Raw genomic sequence first — 20,841 nt, forward strand, 5'->3', positions numbered from 1 at the left:
ATTTAATGCGATTCGATCGAATAGTATTCGTAACCATCAAAACAGGAGTAGGCGGTTAATATCCGTTATATCGTCGTGCTTGACCTAAATGAATTTACAAATATATCCATTTGTATTATATATATATATATATATATAAATAAGCGTATATACGAAAATAATTATTATATATTGCCTCTAAAATATCATCGATATTCATGATCCATCCTCGTATTATCATGATGAGAAAAGATTGTATTAAAAAGTGTGCTGGCAGCCCCTCATGATTGGCGATCATGATTGATCCTTGTTTGTAAATCAAATCCTAATTTAGCATAGAACACACGGTACCATCTTAATTTTTTTATTGATCTCACTTCATCTGATAGTTTAACACTTGATCACATTAAAGTGCTGCCATCAGCTTGCAAACAGATTCATGAACATGACTATATTTTGGTTGTAATTATTTATTGCAGTAAACGATTGACAGGCTGAGCAGTTCAGCTTTCATTGTTGATCTTGAATCGCCCCAGCCCTACTTTGGCCCCGGAGAGCTTGATGTCTTCTTGCACTTGCTCCTTGAACTCCCTGTAAGTGAACTCCCTGTACCTCGAGCTGGTGATCACGCCATCCTCCATCGGGAAGCCGAAGTAGCAGAGTGAGATTCTCTCCTTGCTCCTGTTCACCGTCACCCTGTGCTCCACACTCTTGTACTCGTCATCGCTGATCGCCTAGGAAGACACAAGCATGGGGGACGTCAAGCCGGCGTCTGCTATTCGACTGACTCGGAGAAATAGATACTCGCCTGCATTATGTCCCCCAAGTTCACGATAAGCGTGTCGGCGATCGGCTCCACGCAGAACCAGCCGCCGCCGCGCAGGACCTGCAGGCCGCCGACGTCGTCCTGGTTGACGACGGACAACACCGAGCTGTCCGTGTGGGCCTCCATGGCGAAGTAGTCGTCGGCTCTGGCGCACTTGGGGTACCGGTAGATCCGAAACGTGCCGTCGTGTTCATTCAGGTAGGAAGCTGACACCCAGGCGTCGAGCTTGAGATCGGCTGCCAAGGCTTCGAACAGTGTTCTTGCGATGCGAGCCATGTGTTGCTTGTACTCATCCACCAAAGACCTAAACAAACCCTCTCGTTAGAAAGATGATAGGGTCGATACAGAATTCATTGACTAGCCATGTGATTGCTGCGGTCCCCTAACTCTGAAGGTAAGTAAAAGCATTAGCTTTCTCGAATGATTCCGCCGGAGAAGACGAAGAACACATGCAAAACCAAAGGGAGAGGGGCATGCTGGCGTTCGAAGGGCATATATGCGATTATTCCGATCTCCAGAGGTAATAAGACATGCTTGCAGTGGGGTCATCAGAAGCGTTCGTACCAGAAGGTCTCGAGGCCGTCGAATTCGGCGGCGGAACTGCTGGAGCTTAGGCGGCCGAGAGGGATATGGAGGCCCTCGAGCCAGTTGAGGTCCTTGACGTGGAGCGTGAGCGCCGGCGTGCCCCAGAAGTAGGCGAGGCCGGGGGAGGAGAACCGCGCCCTCTTGGCGTCGAAAGGGAGGGAGAGGAGGTCCCTGGCTTGGGCCTGTAGCGCGGCCGACAGCGGCGGCGGGATGCCGTGGTGGACCAGCCGGAACAGCCCCCAGTCACGGCACGCGCCGCGCAGCCCGACCGGATCCAGGCGATGCAGGTCCAACACGGGGACGTCGATCACCGCGGCGCTGGTGCATAGCGAAGCGGGGAGACGGCCGGCGCCTCTGGACTGGAGGAAGACGGGTGGGTACGAGAGGTCGGCCGCCGCCGCTTGATCGTCTTCTACATCTGCTTCTTCCTTGGTGGATTCCATGGTAGTGAGGATTGGTCGGAGGAGGCGGCGATGCAGGAGGGGTAAGTGTGGTGATTGCATGGGAGGCATCTATTCTATGCTATTGGTCGGGGCGATGAGGACAATTTGGCAACGCTTGTCACGTTGTAGGGCTGGCATGAGCTGTGACATGAGGAGATGCGCTCCCTGTGTTCTTTACTCACATACCAGACACATCTCGTGTCACCTCCCCCATGCCAAAGGCATATTTTACCTATCTAAATTTCATCATCTCCTATCGGATGACAACATCGGACTCGGTCTCTTCTTCTCGACGGCTTAAGAGAGCGGAAGAAGAGTGGCGCAACGGTGGCCCCTTTGTCTCATATCTCCATGGAAGAGCTCTGTTGTATCGAACGACGATGCTGCGTGCATCAAATCACGTCAATGTTTGTAGGATGGGACGAATGGGTGGCCGCTCCAACACAGTCGCCGTCAACTCTAATATATGTTAGACACTAAGACTTTGCTCTAACGTGACACATTTTTATTTCTTTTATTATGATTTGATATTTTGTTTTGATGATTAATTGTTAATATGAGTAGTACTTGTCATCCTATTGGATGTCACCGTATGATTTGATCAAAAGCTTTCATCGTTGGTAGTCATTTTAGCACGTTATAATCTCGAGTGACACGGAACAACAAAAATGACTTGTTTTTAAGTCATTTCTATGAAGATCTATACATGTTAATATATTAATGCATTATACCTAATATATTGATTGAGTTCAATATTATTTCATCCAATAATATAATTTTTGAAGATGTAAACCATTATATTCGCATTAACGAAACCACAAAATATTAACGAAAATGCCAATTGACGTCATATGACGTAGCGCTTCATCAATCTGGACAGCTGAGCTTGATCAAGTTGCTGATCCTTCATAATGGATGCTTCCTTGAGACACCCAAGTCAATACCGTTCTTTTCATTGGCGGGATATCCGGGTCCACCTTTGAAACCGACACAACGCTGTTTCAGACACCTGGAGGCCGGTGGCGGAAAGTATAGTGTTTGTGTTATTATTTGCTTGGTCTCCCCGTCGAGGCCCGTCGAGCCTCACGGGCCGCACTCCCCGTCGCCGTATCCGACCCGACGACCTCGACCAGAAGAAGGAACCAGCGATCATCTTCTTGGGTCAAGAATGGAGGGCGAAGGGGAGGAGCCGGGCGGCCATGGCGGAGGAGGAGCAGGAGGGCCACCCCTGCGAAATTTGTGTTGCCGGGAGCTCAGCCTCCTGGAGTTCCCCGACCGGTACGTGATCCGATCCGTCGATCCCGACGGCCCAGACCACGCCTTCTCCATCGGCCGCTCTGATGGCCTTGTCGAGCCTCTCTTCGGTCAGTCCGATCCCTTCTCTCCCTATCGATCCCGCGATCGCATAGCGTTGACTGTTCTCTCGTGAATTTTGTGATTGGCTGTCGACTTGTGTATCTAATTCCGTTAAGTTATCATTCACTAGTAATTTGGGACTTGGGTACCAGATAAAAGATTGAAGGACTACTAGAACAAGTAATGATTTGGGATGAAGGTAAAAGATTCTGAAAGCATCAAGATGAACTTAGGAAAAATTTACTCAATATGCAAATCACTGTGAGGAAACTGAAGGAGGAGCTCAAATTTATCTTAGCATGTCTGGTAAGAGTTGGGAAGGAACCAAAACTTCATAATAGGTCTACATAAGATCACACTCAATAGAGCGCTGGCAAATAAAATCTGATACCCACCTTGTTGGTTGGGTGGTAGAGTGTGAGCTTCAGTGTGACAGTTTAATTTGCTTCCATGATATTTACTTGTCATGGGTACAAGTCACTGAAATAGCCACCGCCCCCACAGGTAAGGTTGCTAAAATTTTCACTTTCCAGATTTTGCATTACCGGGTGCCCTTGAGCTTGGATCATTCTCTTTTTGGCCTTCATAATCGTAGGTGGAATAGTGACTGTTGTAAATTAACATTGAAAAAGTGATGCATCTGCTGGAATAATATTATTTGACTATTAAAATTGAAAAAGTGATATATATGCCTTTCATTTATTATTCCAAATTATCGATTTTAAACCTTTATTTTGTTGAAATAGGCCAAGAAGACCCTGCATCTAACTCTGAGGTCAAAGGTTGTTTTTGTTGATTTAGGTTGTTGTGGTTTGATATTGAAGTTAATTTAACATATTTGCAAATTAGATACTATGTTGATTACTTGGCCTAATGTAATGAGAAACAAGTGTGTTTTATATTTGAAGTCTATTATAAATGATAAATAATTCACTTTGTGTTGATGCCTCTTTGTCAATGCAGAAGATCTTAGTTCTTTAACTCCTTCTAGAGTCTCAACAATTTATGGAGTGCTTGGGATTATTAGGTTGATTGCAGGTACTTTCCATCATCAATTTATTTTCCAAACATAGTATGTTCCAAACGTTGTATCAAGTTTAGCAGCAAATTAAATGTCATGTTGCTTCAAGGTTTTAGACATGGAACTTGAATATAACAGAGTCATATTCATTATTTGTCTGTGATGTGAAATCGGAACCATGTTTCCGATTTCTTCTTTTTGTTGCTATGTCAGTGGAAATTCTTAGAGGGTGAGTTTGATTAGCTGTAAGATTATTTTGTTCCCCATGGCATTCCAATGTCAGGAACAGAATCTACATTATTTTGTTCTCCATGGTGTTCAAATGTGTGGAACAAAATCTCCACATGCAGGGTCCACTTGTCAAGAACACATATTTGTAGATTCTGCATCAAATGAGCTCAATTTCTTAAAAATTCATTCTTATTTGATATTGGTGAATGTGCTTAGGATCTATGTAGATTTTCCCAAGAACTTTGTAAATCAGGGATCATACTGAATGATGATCCTTGGGAGCTTGGACTTGCATAGCAGTCACAATTTATGCATTTATTGGAATCCTGGATATACATCGGCTCATATTTTCATCAACTTCTTCTTCATTTTTTTTTCACTTGAGCTGAATGTTCTATGTTTATCCAGGAACATATGTGCTACTTATTACCTCTCGGAAGGAAGTTGGTACTCATCTCAATTCCTCCGTATTCCATGTTACATCAATGAGATTTTTGTCCTGCAATGGGGCTTTAAAGCATTCAACTTCTCAAGAAGTATGACTTATTAATTGATTGGTTTTTAATTTGATTATAGTCATTATGATATTCTTGACAGGCTTATTCTATCAAATGCTCTAAAATCTAAATAGAAGGGAGGACAGAGTTCCAGTTTGCTGTTTCTTTGATCAGCTGATCATTCTTCTAATCGTGGTTTGGCTTTTATGCAGAAAAGAGATGAGGCTTACTTTATGTCTCTACTGAGAACCATAGAATCGACCCCTGGTTTATATTATTCATATGAAAGGGACTTAACACTCAAGTAAGTAATATGCCTATGCTAGTACGATAGCTCATTTGAACTTGGTTCTTGAAGTCATTATATTATGTCATGCAAGATTTACTGTATTGCATGTGTTTCCTTGGTAGTAATTGTAAAGTATCAATAGTATCCATTACACTAAAATTTCATTATACTAAGCTTAACTAATGACTGAAATTCTAGCTTACAGAGGACATGCAAGTTGACTGAAGAAAGGATGCACAAGCCACTGTGGAAACAGGTCAGATGGTGTGGAATTTTTATTACAGGGCAGATTACTTATGTGACATGTTCAGCAAGTTTCAATGATTTGTTTATTTACTCCATATCCCTGGTAGCTAAAATTCATCAGTCATGAAACTTTGTTATAATATAGAGACGTAGGAGACTCTAAAAATTTAATTTGCATGATATATACATATATATAATCTCGGGGTTCTTAATTCGATTGGAATATGGAATATAAGTAAATTGTGCATCATTGTGATTCCAGGAAACAATTATTTTTTGGGATTAAAATCAGTGATTTATTAGTTTGTTTTAGTGCTACATTCTTATGTTAGGAATAAACAAATTTTCTTGTTGGCCATGTCTAAATGAAAATCCAGGTCCATCTGCCTTCTTTCTTGAGTACAATTTTCCTTCGAAATTTGAATCAGTTCATTTAGTTTCTAAAAGGATGCTTCAAATTCCTTCAACAATTTGATAGGTTGTAGTGCATGTTTTATGAGTATAATAAATTGCCTGTACAGACAACCTGCACCAGGCTGCCTGTTTTTTGAATAATCAGGGTCCGATATATATCTTATTGTGTTTTGTGCATCTTGTCTTGTTTGAAATGATATCATATAATAATACTTTGAGAAACTTCTAAGATAATTAGGTTCGATATGCTCATCAGGGTGTTCATTAGAAAATCCTTCAGATGATAGAATCATTTTGACTGTGAAAGAGTCTCAACTATTATGGGATCACACTTGATGATTAGTTATATGTAATTACAGTGACAACAATAAAAAGCCATAATGTCTCAACTATTTGTGGTCAGCTACATGGCTTTTTCTTTCCATTGAGATTTATTTTATGTACATAAGTTCAGTTTTTCTCGTCTACAGGCTGACCCACGCTTTATATGGAATCACAGTTTGATGGAGGAACTTATTGAGAATAAGGTAACAGATATTGTAACTGAAGTTCTTTGATGATGCCAATTGTGTTATCTCAACTCTCAAGTACTCATGTCTTTCTGGATATTTTTGCAGCTTGATGCCTTTACCATTCCTGCGATACAAGGAAATATCCTAAGTTAGTTGTTGTCATTCATAAAATGAATATTTGTGAAGTTGCTCTCTTTCCATATATTAGCTTGTCTTGTTTGTATGCATTTGTTTTTATAGTACATTTTCTCATATGTGAGTTCACATGTTACCCCATACTTCCATGCATGTGCATGACTGCCAATTTAATTGGTGGGTTGCTGGATGAACTTTTGCATTTTTACACACAAGTTGCCTCTTTAGCTATCTTTTTTCATGTCAAGATACTTGAGAAGTTTTCTTAACATTGGATTAGGCTTTCAGTCTGTGCAATTCACCCTTAAAGATTCACCTGCCAGAATCACATTGATCTCAAGAAGGTGCAACCGTCGTCTAGGTATGGTTGAACACAGAGCATTGGCATGTGTATTTGTTTGTCTGATTACATGGAAGCAAAAAATATATGCTGATGTTCATATGCGCATTATTCCTTGATCTTGGTTAAATTTTGATGTGGTATGCCCATTATGGTTCTTAAAAAAATCCAGGAACTAGAATGTGGAGAAGAGGAGCAAATCTGGAAGGATCCACTGCTAATTTTATTGAGACTGAACAAATTCTAGAGTTTGAAGGTTATAAGTCATCGTTTTTACAGGTGATCTTGTTGTCTAATTGCACAAACATAGGTTAGCAAATCTCATGATGATCATCATGTTCAGGAGGTCATGTATGAAGCTTCTGTTTGCAAGCATTTTGCTTGTTTCTTGAGAAAAATAATAAACTCTGTAGCAAACCAATCTGACAAATGATAATGTCCAATACAAAGCATCAGTTACATTTTTGTAACAAATATCACATGAAGCAAAAGCAGCTGAGACTTACATCATTTAATAGTTTTGTTGCTTTATATTATGGTTCATGAATATGCTTGGCATGATAATCAGTGATCAGCCATGTTTTCGATGTGGTTTTTAATAACTTTGTGATTATAAGCCAGCTGATGTAAAACAACATGATTATGGCATTGGGGAATTAGAAGGATGACTCTTGTCTAAAATACCATATATGTCCATCGTGGTGGCAGTAAGTAAATCAATGGAGAAAGAGTAATCATCCTAGAATATGATTTCAAAAATGAATTTGTGCTTTTTTGATAGTCAAAATATATGGATATGACTCTTATAGGCACACATGTGTTCATGGAATTTTTCAGATTAATACATGTAGAAAAAACTAAAAGCGTAGGATAATGATACACTAGCTGTTACATATTTATGAACTTTCTGATGGCTAGGTTTGAATAGAGCATGGTTACTTTGTTTATTTTCATCTGATATGCATAATTTTTTTTTACTTCTGAGGTGTATAAGAAAAAACTTGATCTCAAAAAGAGAAGGAATATACTCTTGAAGGTTGATGTTTACATTGCTTCTGACATTTAGTGAGATCTTCTTCTTGCTTCCGTAGCAAAACAGAAGGGACCTTTAAAGCACACAGTCTTGTAAAAAATCTAAAAGGGGTTAATAGGTACAAATACTGTCGCCGTCCTTCACAGTTTTTGTTATCTTCTACTTTACAGGCATGCATATGCTAACAAGTCAATGATATTTCTTTAGGTTTCCATGTTTGTTAGTGTTGTAATGTGTTACCTCATTAAAGAACTGCATTGGGTTTTCCTTTATGGCTCATTATATGTATTTTAGATTCGGGGTTCTATTCCACTTCTGTGGGAGCAAATTGTTGACTTAAGCTACAAACCACGGCTCAATATTATTAATCATGATGAAACGGTAAGAATGTCACACTGGCATACTGCAAATTGTGAAATTTCTTCCACAAATTATATTTAAACCTGTTTCTCGTAGCCAAAGGTTGTTGAGCGCCACTTTCGTGATGTGATGCAAAGGTATGGGGAGACGATTGCTATTGACTTGACTGATAAAGTAAGTTTTGGTTTGCTCTTTTTATCTTTCTTATGATATTTTATCTTATCTTTGAGAATTTCATTTTTGATACATGCCCTGTCTGATGTCCTGATAGTCCCACATCAGGAATTGATGATTGGTTAGACTAGTATGTATGGCTAGATGGGTCTACTTATCTACTATTAATAAATTATGCTTAATATTTTAGTTCATGTGAATCTAGACAAGTTATATATAAGTTATTAGATCAGTGATCTATTGGGCTAGGTCGATAAAGTTGGTACTTGAAGACCTCTTGGATCATTCCATGTGGGTTAACATGTATCAAGGTATGTTATATTGCACACACTGATGTGGAGTTTCCCTTGGGTTAGGCCTACAGGGAAGCCTAAAAGTAAACTCAGGGCCAGATTTGTTATTTTCTATAAGGTTACTAAGCCTTTGAATGAGCGAGATTGTTATGCTTAAGTAATACTACTGAGAGGATGGTGGGTTAGATTAAGATATAGGGTTAGATGAGTCTGCTATGTTATAGGGTTAGATTAAGATATAGGATTAGATGAGTCTACTATGTTGAAGTTGAGCTTAAGCATTTTGAGTAATAAGGTTTTAGTCTCGTATATCCAAGTTATTGGGTAGATGTATTTCATTATAATCAGGTAATAACATCATTAGTATGTCATAATGAATGGAATGATTTTATTTTAACTACTGATTGGTGTTGACATTTTATAACTCTAGATATAGTTCAAGTGTTTCTTTATCAGTTAAGTGTGGCTTATATGCATTCTTATACATTGCTAACAAAATCTATAATATTTTTTGTACAGTACTTGTCAGGGAGTTTTTTGTTTTACATGCTAACTTTTCATCAGAATAGTTGTTCTCTAGGAGATTTAGCTCACAAGAAATTATTCTAACCTGACCTGTACTGTCAGCACTGTTATAGAGTGTTTTACAATCATATCCTAAACCCTACATTGTTTTATTACTTGGTGTCAGGAACTTTAAATACTTGGTGACAGGTTCTTGGCAGCTTTGGGTGAGGGGGATTTGTCATATAGCTCCAAATGCTAATTGGTGTGTTACAAGATGTATATAAGTGTCTAGGCAATCTAAGCAAACTTTTGAAGGTTTTCCTAAATGCCAACAAATTAAGGTGAACATGGAAAATTCTGGAAAATTAAGAGAGAATGTTAGATATACAAAGCTTATTAGCCAAGAAAAAAAAAATTCTGGTAATTGATAAGTACCGAACATTGCAAGGTATTCTCTATTGGTTGAACTCTTTTCAGTGCAGGGAGGAAAATTATTGAAGGATATAACCTAATCTTGATAATCCTTCCCTTAATTTTACTTGATGGTTTTGCAGGAAGGCGATGAAGGTCGGCTCAGTGATGCATTTGCTGCTGAGATGGAAAAACTTCCGTATTGTAGGTATTGGCAGAGTTACTTTCTATAAGTATTTGGGAATTCAATTATGTCAATCACTATTATTGTATTAAGCAGCTGAATTTTATCTTTTCCTCACATTCATTAACCTGGTTGCTTATAACCACTTCTGGAGATGGTTATACAATGTCTTTGATGAAACATTATCATTAATGAATTTCTTAAGAAGGCTCAGTTTGTATTAAGTTCTCTTGAAGTACCATAGTGTTAACTTTTAAATATATGGTAAACAACAATTACACAAGTTAGTTGGATAGCTAAGAGAACTTATTTCTATTCATTGCACTCGTCAAATTGCATACACATTCACCATCAAAGAATCACCTCAACTATGAAAACCAATATTTTTAAAAATAATGGGTTAATAGAACAACAGCTCTTGATTTTATGCTATGGAAGTGATAGTCATTAGATTAAATTCTATGTTATGTACTGAATTGACAAATCTATTTTATAGACTAACCAAAACTATGGAGGTAAACTAAATGTTTGACTTACCATGCATGGTTAAAATGTGGATCTGATGGCAGCATCTATGTGTATGAGTTCATCTGGCTGATCAGTGCATATAAATGAAGTACCATGGCCAGTGATTATGAAGGCTAGGTATGATATGATCCATTTGTAGTTAACAATTCAAAAACATAAAAAAAGTAATAAAATTAGCAAGAATCATGTTTAATCGATCTGTTTGGAATCTATTCTCAAAATTCCTTATCATCGTCTTTCACAGCTGCATCCTTTATCAGTCTTATGACTTCCTAGTATTACTTAAAACTGTTGTTGTCATTTGGATCTTTTATGCATGTTGGAGGCTCCCATTCCTAAGTACTAGGGTTTTCTTTTTCTTTTTATTGCAGTTACAAAAGTATGCTTGAATAAAGAGGATAATATGTGGACAATGAATGGAAGTTGCATATCATGAGTTCTGTGTACATTATTTTCTTCTATTCTAGTTTAGATGGTCATTTTTCACTATAATTGATTGCTTTAGTATGTTCTGTCTCGCAGATATGTGCCTTTTGATTTTCATCATACATGTGCCAAAGGGAATTTTGATAACTTGCAACTTCTTTATGATCAAATCAAAGAAAATGTGGAAAGCCAAGGGTAATTTAGTTAAACGAAGTATCAGCTCTGATTTCTAATGCAATTGTATTCCCAGATAATGTTTCATTTGCCATCCTGAATGTCAGCTGTAATTGTTTGCAAATAATATTTTCTTACTGCATTATTGTGCCAGCTGAGCAGATATCTTTTGATCAATACTGATGGGGAAATACTAATAGAGCAGAATGGAATTCTCAGGGTTAATTGTGTTGATTGCCTGGATCGGACAAATGTTACCCAGGTTTGTGAAGGAAATTCTGATCTCAATTTTATTGTGTTTAAAATCTCGGAGGAATTTGGGACCGTAGATCTCTAAACTTCAGTGAACTGGATCAATGTTAGGTGCATATCTTATGCAATCTTGTGAAACAAATTTGGTATAATTCAGAAGATCTTACACAGATCTAATTTTCTTTCAACTTTGTCTTATTTTTGTCTGCTTTTTTTATTTCTCCCCATCTATTTTGGCATGTCTATGGATTTTTCTGGCATTAGCTTCATGATTGCAACATTATTTTAATGCTTATTACTTATGTAACTGGTATCTCATGAACATGCCACTGTTCACAAAGTAGAGAGGAGAAAAGGACTACTGCATGGTCCCATTTGCCCAAACACAAACGTGACTTGCAAGCGAGAGCAATCTGGGAGCCGGGAGTTAGTTGAAAACGCACTTCCGGCTGTCAGTTAAAAAAGGACCTAGGTGGGCTTATGAAGCCATAACCTGTGTATTGGACAGACCTGAACTGCCCAAAAAGGGGCAGTCCATATTCCAGTTCACATCTGGACCAGTAAATATTGTCCAGTATATGTGGATCTGGGTGAAATTAAGAATCATCAATCAAACTATGGTGCTTCACTTGGTTTTGAATTTTGAATCATATATAGTGAGCTATTTGAAGAGACTTCTTTCCTGTGATAGAGATGATAAAGAATTGATGTGTTACAGAATCTAGAATCTTGGTAGCAGTACAAACAAAAGAAGAGAAATAAGAACCCCAATGAACTAGGCTAAGATAGGTGACTTTGCAAATTGGTCATGTTGTCATTTCTGTATAGATTTAAGAAAATTTCCATGATATCTGAGTATAGCTGAGTTTTCATTGTTGTGTTGGTTATGAATGGAGCATTGTCACAAAGTCAACATATGATTCTTGTGCATGTTGACATAGATGTACGCTATCATATCATCTGAAATCTTTATTGCAAAGTTGTTGGCGTTTCCAAAAAACTACTTTCAAAGAAATTTAAATGCTATAAGTATGTTCATTGTTAGAGTCTTGGGTATGTGTTGCCTACCCTTTGCCTCAAGAAAAAGAAAAAAAGAGACATGGAATGGATGCCGAAAGGGTCGTCCGTCAAGTAATTCTTTAGGTTTTGATAAGCAATGTTTCATCATGTAACAGGATTTCAACTGCTTACAAAACATTTATTCTTCTGAATCTTTTGACAATATCACTAATTGCCATCAGATGCTTATCATTTTAAGTCAATCACATGTTTTTCAGTTTATATGATGCAATTTATGTTGTACTCCTTACTTTTGAAATTTTGATGGATGATAATGATCAATCAAGTACTTTCCCTCTCTAATCAGACGTAGAAATCTCTTCTTATCAAAGTTTGATGGAACAGCCTGCACTCATGATTTTTTTTGAAAAATTACAATTATCACACATGAGGTACCATCAGTTCATTGAATTGGAGCAGCCAGTCAAATCAGTTGTATCTTTTGACATATAGATATTGCAGTTGCAATAGATCTTCAGTATGAATTAGTAATGTGCAGCTGACACTGTAGGCAACATGTATGCAGAATGTAATAGCCTTTTTGAGCCAAATCTTAGATTTGGGAGAAAGATATCTTTATGTAATTCATCCAGTATGACGAGTTGAAGTTATAGCACCCAATTTAGTTACTGTAAGATGGTGCTGTTGAGTATCTATCCAATATGGTCGTTCCATTTCCAAATTCTAAGAATGTAGATCATAAAAAAAATTTCAACATTTTTTATGAGGCCTTCTGATCTTCATGTTGTTCTCTGTAACTGCCAGAAAAGAATGGAAAAAGTGTCTTCCATTGTATCTGAATTTTGTTGTTGAATAAGTCTCAGAACCTTCTTTCCTGCTTGCAGAGTTACATGGCTAGGAAATCATTGAATTTACAACTGCAGCAAATGGGGGCATTTTCATCAAGTGAATGTATATCTATGTATAGTGACATCTACGAAAAGTTCAAGATATGTAAGGAAATTTCTGCATTATATTTTGCATCACAAGCTTTTCTTGTTGAATTTGTAGTCTCTTATGTTGTCATAAATGTTAGTATGGGCTGAGCATGGAGATGAGATAAGCTTGGAATATGCTGGAACTCATGCCCTGAAAGGGGACCTAGTACGGTAAAGTTTTTGATCTATCATTTTTCCGTCGATCTGCCGAAAATGCAAACACCTGATGCTAACTTGCTGGTTTCATCATATTCAGATATGGAAGACAGACTGTAGGTGGAATGATAAAGGATGGAATCAGTGCTCTCACACGATATTACTTGAATAACTTTCAAGATGGCATTCGACAAGTATGCAATTCCAAGGAGCAATATTTATTGTTAAATCTATATTAAACTGTTTATTACATCTTCAGCATTTCACCTTTACTGTAAGCCTGTAAACTGGAAAAAATTGGAAGAGTGAAGTCTTACACATTCATTTACGATGCCTCACAGGATGCATTAGATCTCATTAGCGGTCGTTATACCATCAGCCGAAGTGGTCCCTCTCCTTTCCAGCTTAATGGGTTTGAATCATTATCAGTGAGCCATTCATGCATTGTCTTAATAGCTTGTTTTTTGTCTATTAGGAATTTATTGTGAAGGTCATTTGGGTTAGTTATCTTGAACTGTTTTCTGCTTAAGTGTTCTTTTATTAAGCATGCTTTATTATTCATCCGCAATCAGTATCTTCCAGTCGCCTCGGCTCTCATCGTGGGAGGTCTCACAATGACAACGTTCACACTAAATCAAGGTCTATCTGCAGTTTTGCTTGTATTTTCATTTTTCTTGCACACATATATATATATATATATATATATATATATATAATTTATTCAACTTGTTCTTGTGTTGTTGACTATATTTTGTTACCAGTGGGGCGCGGCACACAACATTTTATTTCTTCTGTACTCTGGGCTGGGTTGACGGCTGGAGTAGTGGCTCTTGTTAAAGCCAATGGGAAGCAGTTCTGCTCCAGGCCACGCTTGTGTGGCCTATTGTAAGTTAAAACTTGTAGATTTACGTTATTCAATTTTGGACATTTTGGATGGGCTCACTTCCATTTGGCACGTATAACCATGTGACTCCCAATGAAATTTTTGTATGTTCCAAATGTAGTTCACTGGAAAAAAGATTTATTATTAATTTTGGTTTTCAATGATTTTATGTCACTGTTGATACATAGTTTTGATCATTAAATATCGCATAGAACTGACATCACCAATAGGTCTTTATTTTATTTTGCTCGAACATGAGTATCGTATACAACAGTTTTACTTATGGTTAAACCTGTCTCCATTCTCTGGCCCTATAAAAACTATTGCAGGTACTGATTACCAACGTTCTATCCTGTGGACACACACAGAATATATATATATATATATATATATATATATATATATATAATTTGATCGATCGATCATTCGATCAGTAGGCTCGTAAAGACTAAATGACCTTATTAGTGCTCGAGAGTGAGTTTGCTCGACCAATGTGCAGACCTCGAATCCTCCTAGTGCAAATCTTATAAGGCACCATTTGGTCAATTAACTATTAATGTGATCTATAACAAGAAATTATTCGTTTTGGACGGTAGACGTACTCACACGATTTTACCGTTTCCGACAGACTTATGAACCAACACTTTGTTCCCATACTCTATCAATGTAATTATATAGAAAGCCAATTAATTAAGGGTCGATAGTTAACATCCAACACAAGGTTTATTTTGAAGAAAACCGAAGTCGCAGGTTACACAACGAAAGCACGATAAATTTTAGTCTGGCTAAATAAAAATGACAGTCAGACTGCTAATTTATGGGGAAAAAAAAAGAAGTGACGTGATGTAATCAACTCAGTACTTCAAAGGAGCAATGATGTCGAGCTGAGAACCAAGCTTCTCCTCGGCGGTCTTCTCTGCCTTCAATCTAAGCTTTGTGAGCTGCTTTCTCCTCTCATAAGCCACCTTGGCCCTCTCTTTCCTCTTTGCCTCCAGCTCCTGTACACACATCATTTGCATGTTTGGTCAATTAAACCATACAGTAACTAGGTTTTGCACAGCAATAAGAACTCTGAAACCTCAGAAGGACATCTCAAGCAACTCCTTCCAAACTGTAGGACAAACTGAAAGAAAGAATAATAAATGCAGTTATACTATCAATTTATTTTATAACTCCTGAAGCAACCTATCTTCATTAGCCTTGTCATGCATACAACAAGTACAAACAAGAAAGCAAACTGCTTGACAAAATCAAAACAACAATACAAAAGCATGTTATACTCTCAACTAATGCATTCTGAAGTGAACTTATCTTCATTAGCCTTGCCATGCAATAAAATGTACAAAATGAAGTTCTCCTAAATATATTTCAGGACCCAAGAATGCAAAAAAAAAGGAGCTGTTCCATGTATGATGCTTCCATTGGCAACCTTGAAACAGGACGCAAACTCAAAAACAGATTTATATACACACAGTACATATACACATAAGGAGAGGCCAGATGGGCTATTAATAAGTTAATCTATAGAAGTTAAAACAAATGAATACATGTGCAGTAACTTTGTTAATTGATGGCTTTGCACCAGACAGGCATTCATTATCGCTAACAAGACAGATGAAACATATTCTGTATTTGTGAGATTAAAAAATGACCAAGGAATGAAGACCATTTACAACAATAGCACTAAAATCAAAAGTTTGTCAGCATCTCACAGAAATGCATCTCTGAAAAAAATGGATTGCAATGCAGGCTGTAAAGATCATCAAAATTAAAAATGGGATTTTTTAAGAGTCAATTTATTGTTAACCAGTGAGTCAGCTCAAGTAAATATGTAATTTTTTCCATGGGTTGCAGTCCAGACATTATCCCAAATTTCCAAACAAATGCAATTAGAGCATTCCCATGCAAATAGTTGGGATGTTAGCTTGAAATTGCGCAAAAATAATCTAATATGAAATAAAACCTTAGATGTTGAAAAACCATTATGGTCATATTGAATAAGGGAATCGAGATACAACCAATAGTTTCACCTTGAATCCAATTTCACTCTGAATCCCAGACAATGAAGAAAAACAAAGACATCACAGCCCAAGTCAAAACAGGCTCCTTATCAGTTAGAAGATACTAAGCTATGATCACTAATGCAGAGATCAAATCATCTATTGCCAAAATAGAAAAAATGTAGCAACTTGCCAAATTAAGGAAAAGAAAAGCTTGAATCTTAATCAACAAATAGCTACCACAAATGATACAAAGGAACCAAGCAACAGTATAAGGCACATTTGTGATTAAGGTTAAAACATAAAAGAGAGAACATTGAGTCAATTCAATCTCACCTTAACGGTATCATAATAATTCCACCCAACCTCCGATGAGAGTCGACCTAGCAAGCAGTACCTATGCCCAGGCTGAAGTCTCAATACCCTAAAAGCAACACACCATTTCATGAACAAGATGATACAACATCAATGCATTTCTAGAAATTATTTGAACAAGTACACCATACTTGAGGGCGTCTGGAATAACCATCCTCTTTATCTTATCATACGGTGGTGGCACCCCCTCGTACGCTTTGAGCCTTGCCAATGCCGCAGCCCCACGCTTGGTCTTGTGAGGAATCATCCTTAAAATGGAAAACATGAAGTATAAGTAAATCTCTTAATCACCAAATCCATTCAAATAAAGGAACCTTCCGCACGATTGGATCTTAACAATGCCATATGTGGAAGAAAGACGGTTGATTACCCACGGATGGTACGCCAGAGGATCTTGGCCGGAGCGCGGAAGTGGATGGGGCCGTGGGAGGGCTTGGTGTTCATGCGCTTGCGGAGGAAGCGTAGGTACTTCATCTTCTGGCGGACAAGGCCGCCGGAGAGGCAGATTTCCTCGCAGCGGACGACCACCACGCGCTGACCATTGAGGAGCTCCTTGGCCACGATCGACGCCAGCCGGCCCAGCATGTGGTGGCGCGCGTCCACCACCACTCGCCGCGCGCACAGCCCTGACCCTGACACCATGGCGACGGCCTTCGCCTCCTTCAACACCTCCCCCAAAAGGCTCGTCGTCCGCTTCGGCCGGCCTTAGGAGCGTGGTGGTGTGCCTGCGCGCGCTCTTTTATACGCCTTGACAACTAGGGTTTTGCTCTCCTCTCGGGTCTCGGTATCGTGGACCGGGTCGGTTTCGGATCTTTTATTGACCGATCCAATATCCACCAGAATATATATATATACACACACTCGTACACACGGGGGCAGGGAGTAGGTAGAGCACGGCCACTGCGGAAAATATTTGTTGGGTACTCGTTCATCTTCTCTACGGATTCGTTGCTTCCTTCCTCGATTCGTACCGCCGCAGATCCACTCGGATCGTAATCTACACGAGTACGAAATTTTCTTATATATTCCTGGGTTTTTCTTTCCGATTCTTGATTTTGTTATCTGCCAGTGTCTAACGAGTTCTTGCGACTGGAAAAGGGACGGGATTTTGGTGAGATCCGTCGCCATGGATGAACAGTACTCGGATGCAGCTGTAAGGCTTCGTCGTCCTTTTGTTTTTGACTAGTTGTTGGTGCTTGGATTGCGTCTAGGCTTTGATCTCATGTGTAATTTCTGGATCTGCCATGAATCTTTTTGGGGGAAAAAAGAATGTTTTGATCACGAGGGATTGCCTTTTCTGAGATAGTCGTATTAGGGCGAATTAGCGAATTAGTGATGATCCTTTTGGGTTGTGATTTGGAGTTTTGTCGATGGTTTTGTTGCTAATTTGATTTAGCGGGATCCGTGATTCGATATTAACGGAAAAGGGTTTGTTTGAAGATTCTATCTGATGTTTCTTGAGTTTTCTCGAATGCCAATTTCATCATGTCAAGGGTTGTTGCTGGTCTTTAATATACTTTGACCCTTTTTTTTTCGTGATTTACTGTTCCGTTACTTGAGTATTTAAGAATAATATGCTAGACAGCATATTGATCTCCGATCGAGTCTTGTGTAGTAGAATTCCTCTGTTTTACTTTCCTTTCAGTTTCATCTCTCTTGTAGTTGTATTTCCTATATATCCATAGGTCAGTTCGGTCTCAACTTAGTGGAGCTCCTTGCTTTGCAATATCTAGCTTGTCCTTGCTTGCTTAGACCTTGTTTTCTTATCTAGGTTTTCATTTTCTGAATGTAATTTCCCAGAAAAATGGATCTTGTCTCAATTATATTAGCAACTTGGCTTTTGACATGGATACCTAATCCTACTAAGTTGGATTTAATTCCTTTTGGTAACTGGCTTTTCTTAATGAACAAGTGAAATCAACATTTGAATTTTTTATCAGCCTTACCTGGACTTGTGCATAAGAAATTGGAAAATCTTTAAGAGACAAAATCTGTATTTAAAACTTATTTTCTCGTTTGGATAGATTGGGTACATTGCTGTGAATAGCAAAAAATGTGTGATGCTTGAGAGAACATTCTAAACCATATATCCTCCGTTAACTAATTGGCTTAAAGTTGCAGATCATTTTAGACCCCTCACTGATGTGGTTTAGGTACTGAAGAGTGAAGACTGTATTTGCAGCTAATGCTGGAAGATAATCAGTTAATCACATCAAATATCTTTAAAAAATCAACAAATTAATCTCCATTCATTTCTAGGAGAGATGATATCATGTTTGAGCAATGAGCCTTTTCCTCTTCCAGTGAAGGAAAATACCATCTTTAGATTGTTGCCTTTTATTCTTATTAAGTGCTGTTGGGATATTTCTTTAGAACCACCAGCTTTCTTCTGGTGGCTACCTATGGAAGAATAATTAGCTGAAAATGTACATAACAAATGATTTAAATTAAGTGCTAGGGAAGCTCCCTTTGGATATTTTGATAACCCAATTTCACATGCACATTGTATTTGCTTGTTAGTGATTCATCACATGCTTTCAGCTGGAAGGCTTTCATTCTCTTCATGTGTTATATTTGCACACAGAAAGCTTAATGTTATTGTGGTATTGATTTTTCAGGGAGAAACTGCTGTTGTGTCTGTACTATGGATTGGATGTATAATGTCTTGCTATCACAAGAGCTGAATGATAATCAGAAAACAGCTTGATTACAGAAAATTGATTTAAAACATCTTTACTGACTTCTGGCATTGCATATATGGATTTTTAAATTGATTAAATTGGTCTGTGCCCACTATCCGAATGATGTGTTAATGTTGTAAAATGTCAAAAGTTTTTATTTTTACCTACTGTATAGCATTTGTCCCATCGAGTGGTGGTATGTGTTCTGTGAATCTTATATGTTCCGAACAGTGGAAAATCAAGATGTTTGATTGACAGATTTTGAAAACCAACCAATTTATCATGACAACATTTGAATGAATATGGTTTAATGCAAATATGTTTTCCTGCTGCTTTCTCATCATTTCCTTTATTTGATGTGTTATTAACTTCTGGAATCAACAGGGAAATGTGATCAGGGAGCAAGCAGCTAAAGGGTTGAACCCAGGGTTGGGGGTCCTGCTTGTTGTGGGGGGCCTTCTGCTGCTCTTCCTCGGCGGGAACTATGTTCTCTATATGTATGCACAGAAGACCCTTCCGCCAAAGAAGAAGAAGCCAGTCTCAAAAAAGAAGTTGAAGAGGGAAAAGCTCAAGCAAGGGGTCTCTGCACCGGGAGAGTAAAAATAGTCTTCATCGTAACTTCGCCTCAGAGTCGTTCTACGCTAATCCCCAATGATGATTTTGCCTTTTGGCATGCAGAAAGACTAGTAGTTAGGAATTTGAGGTGGGTTGAAGTCCCAACTGAATGGTTTATTGTATTATCATGATGATTTTGCCTTTTGGCATGCAGAAAGACTAGTAGTTAGGAATTTGAGGTGGGTTGAAGTCCCAACTGAATGGTTTATTGTATTATCATGTTGCTTAAACCGACTCCCAACTCATTGTCCAAGTCTTCAATCTCGTCTTTTTTTCATCATGGTCATCATCACGACATTTTATTTCTGCTACTGATCTGATACATTGCATCTTAAATTTGTTTCATGTTGATCGGCATGAGGATTGTTGCTTGAAGCATTCAAGAATCACGATCATTGTCATAAATTCTGATGCTGTTGATAGATAGCCATACACATCAGTATCGTATCGAAAGCATGCAGGTAGCAGTTGCAAAACAATTCGTCATGTAGTAAGTAGCATAATAACTTTGGTGCCAATCATTGCACGCCACGTGTTCGATGTAAACACCTTGGCACCAGCTTCCGCAAAGCTGAAGCCCCCTAATAATCGGAGGTTCCATGTCGTTAATTGCAGACTCGGATTCTGCAGCGTCTGTATACATTATTATTCTCCGAAAACAAGCTCGCTGCTTGCAGAGGGTTAATCTTTCGCATGGCTGCTGCAACACATGCAAAGAAGAGTTCTTCGAGACAGGTTTCCTTCGCAGGAGAGATGATGTTCGCTGCTAGCAGAGGGTTACTCTTTCGCATGGCTGCTGCAACACATGCAAAGAAGAGTTCTTCAAGACAGGTTTCATTCGCAGGAGAGATGATGTCGTCGCCACGACAGCTCCATCGCAACGATTACATCATCTGTTTGCGACGGTAATCTGGCCTG

At 38.4% G+C, this 20,841-nt stretch overlaps 4 protein-coding genes across 10 annotated transcripts; 2 read left to right on the plus strand and 2 right to left on the minus strand.

Moving 5' to 3' along the window:
- Positions 1-334: 334 nt before the first annotated feature.
- LOC135595590 (gibberellin 2-beta-dioxygenase 8-like) lies at positions 335-2,118 on the minus strand. The gene is made up of 3 exons (XM_065086715.1): positions 1,370-2,118; positions 788-1,109; positions 335-713 (listed from the first exon to the last, which is right to left on the minus strand). Exons 1-3 carry the CDS (start codon positions 1,900-1,902, stop codon positions 483-485), a joined length of 1,086 nt encoding a protein of 361 aa, XP_064942787.1. The 5' UTR covers positions 1,903-2,118; the 3' UTR covers positions 335-482.
- A 757-nt stretch (positions 2,119-2,875) lies between these two features.
- On the plus strand, positions 2,876-14,413 carry LOC135595592 (phosphoinositide phosphatase SAC8-like). 5 transcript variants are annotated; one of them, XM_065086717.1, is made up of 20 exons: positions 2,876-3,197; positions 4,153-4,227; positions 4,850-4,977; positions 5,151-5,242; positions 5,426-5,483; positions 6,358-6,414; positions 6,505-6,547; positions 6,815-6,895; positions 7,047-7,153; positions 8,202-8,288; positions 8,370-8,441; positions 9,796-9,860; positions 10,887-10,985; positions 11,127-11,226; positions 13,121-13,229; positions 13,312-13,384; positions 13,470-13,563; positions 13,711-13,797; positions 13,942-14,008; positions 14,131-14,413. In XM_065086717.1, exons 1-20 carry the CDS (start codon positions 3,002-3,004, stop codon positions 14,256-14,258), a joined length of 1,818 nt encoding a protein of 605 aa, XP_064942789.1. In that variant the 5' UTR covers positions 2,876-3,001; the 3' UTR covers positions 14,259-14,413. The 5 variants fall into 5 exon arrangements, with proteins under 5 accessions (XP_064942789.1, XP_064942791.1, XP_064942788.1 ...); XM_065086716.1 differs by having other exon boundaries at positions 2,877-3,197; positions 8,364-8,441; XM_065086718.1 differs by having other exon boundaries at positions 2,878-3,197; positions 6,505-6,538; positions 8,364-8,441.
- A 543-nt stretch (positions 14,414-14,956) lies between these two features.
- Positions 14,957-17,345, minus strand: LOC104000950 (large ribosomal subunit protein uL13w). Its single transcript, XM_009423116.3, has 4 exons — positions 16,998-17,345; positions 16,759-16,875; positions 16,589-16,676; positions 14,957-15,250 (listed from the first exon to the last, which is right to left on the minus strand). The coding sequence occupies exons 1-4, from the start codon at positions 17,267-17,269 to the stop codon at positions 15,107-15,109; spliced, it is 621 nt and encodes a 206-aa protein (XP_009421391.1). The 5' UTR covers positions 17,270-17,345; the 3' UTR covers positions 14,957-15,106.
- A 151-nt stretch (positions 17,346-17,496) lies between these two features.
- Positions 17,497-20,200, plus strand: LOC104000949 (DNA-binding protein S1FA). 3 transcript variants are annotated; one of them, XM_009423115.3, is made up of 3 exons: positions 17,497-17,632; positions 17,726-17,780; positions 19,693-20,200. In XM_009423115.3, the coding sequence occupies exons 2-3, from the start codon at positions 17,754-17,756 to the stop codon at positions 19,906-19,908; spliced, it is 243 nt and encodes an 80-aa protein (XP_009421390.2). In that variant the 5' UTR covers positions 17,497-17,632; positions 17,726-17,753; the 3' UTR covers positions 19,909-20,200. The 3 variants fall into 3 exon arrangements, with proteins under 3 accessions (XP_009421390.2, XP_064942796.1, XP_064942797.1); XM_065086724.1 differs by having other exon boundaries at positions 17,500-17,632; positions 17,697-17,780; XM_065086725.1 differs by having other exon boundaries at positions 17,515-17,547; positions 17,697-17,780.
- Positions 20,201-20,841: the final 641 nt, after the last annotated feature.

Source organism: Musa acuminata, chromosome BXJ1-10 (genome assembly GCF_036884655.1).
Source record: "Musa acuminata AAA Group cultivar baxijiao chromosome BXJ1-10, Cavendish_Baxijiao_AAA, whole genome shotgun sequence".
NCBI classification, from domain to species: Eukaryota; Viridiplantae; Streptophyta; class Magnoliopsida; order Zingiberales; family Musaceae; genus Musa; species Musa acuminata.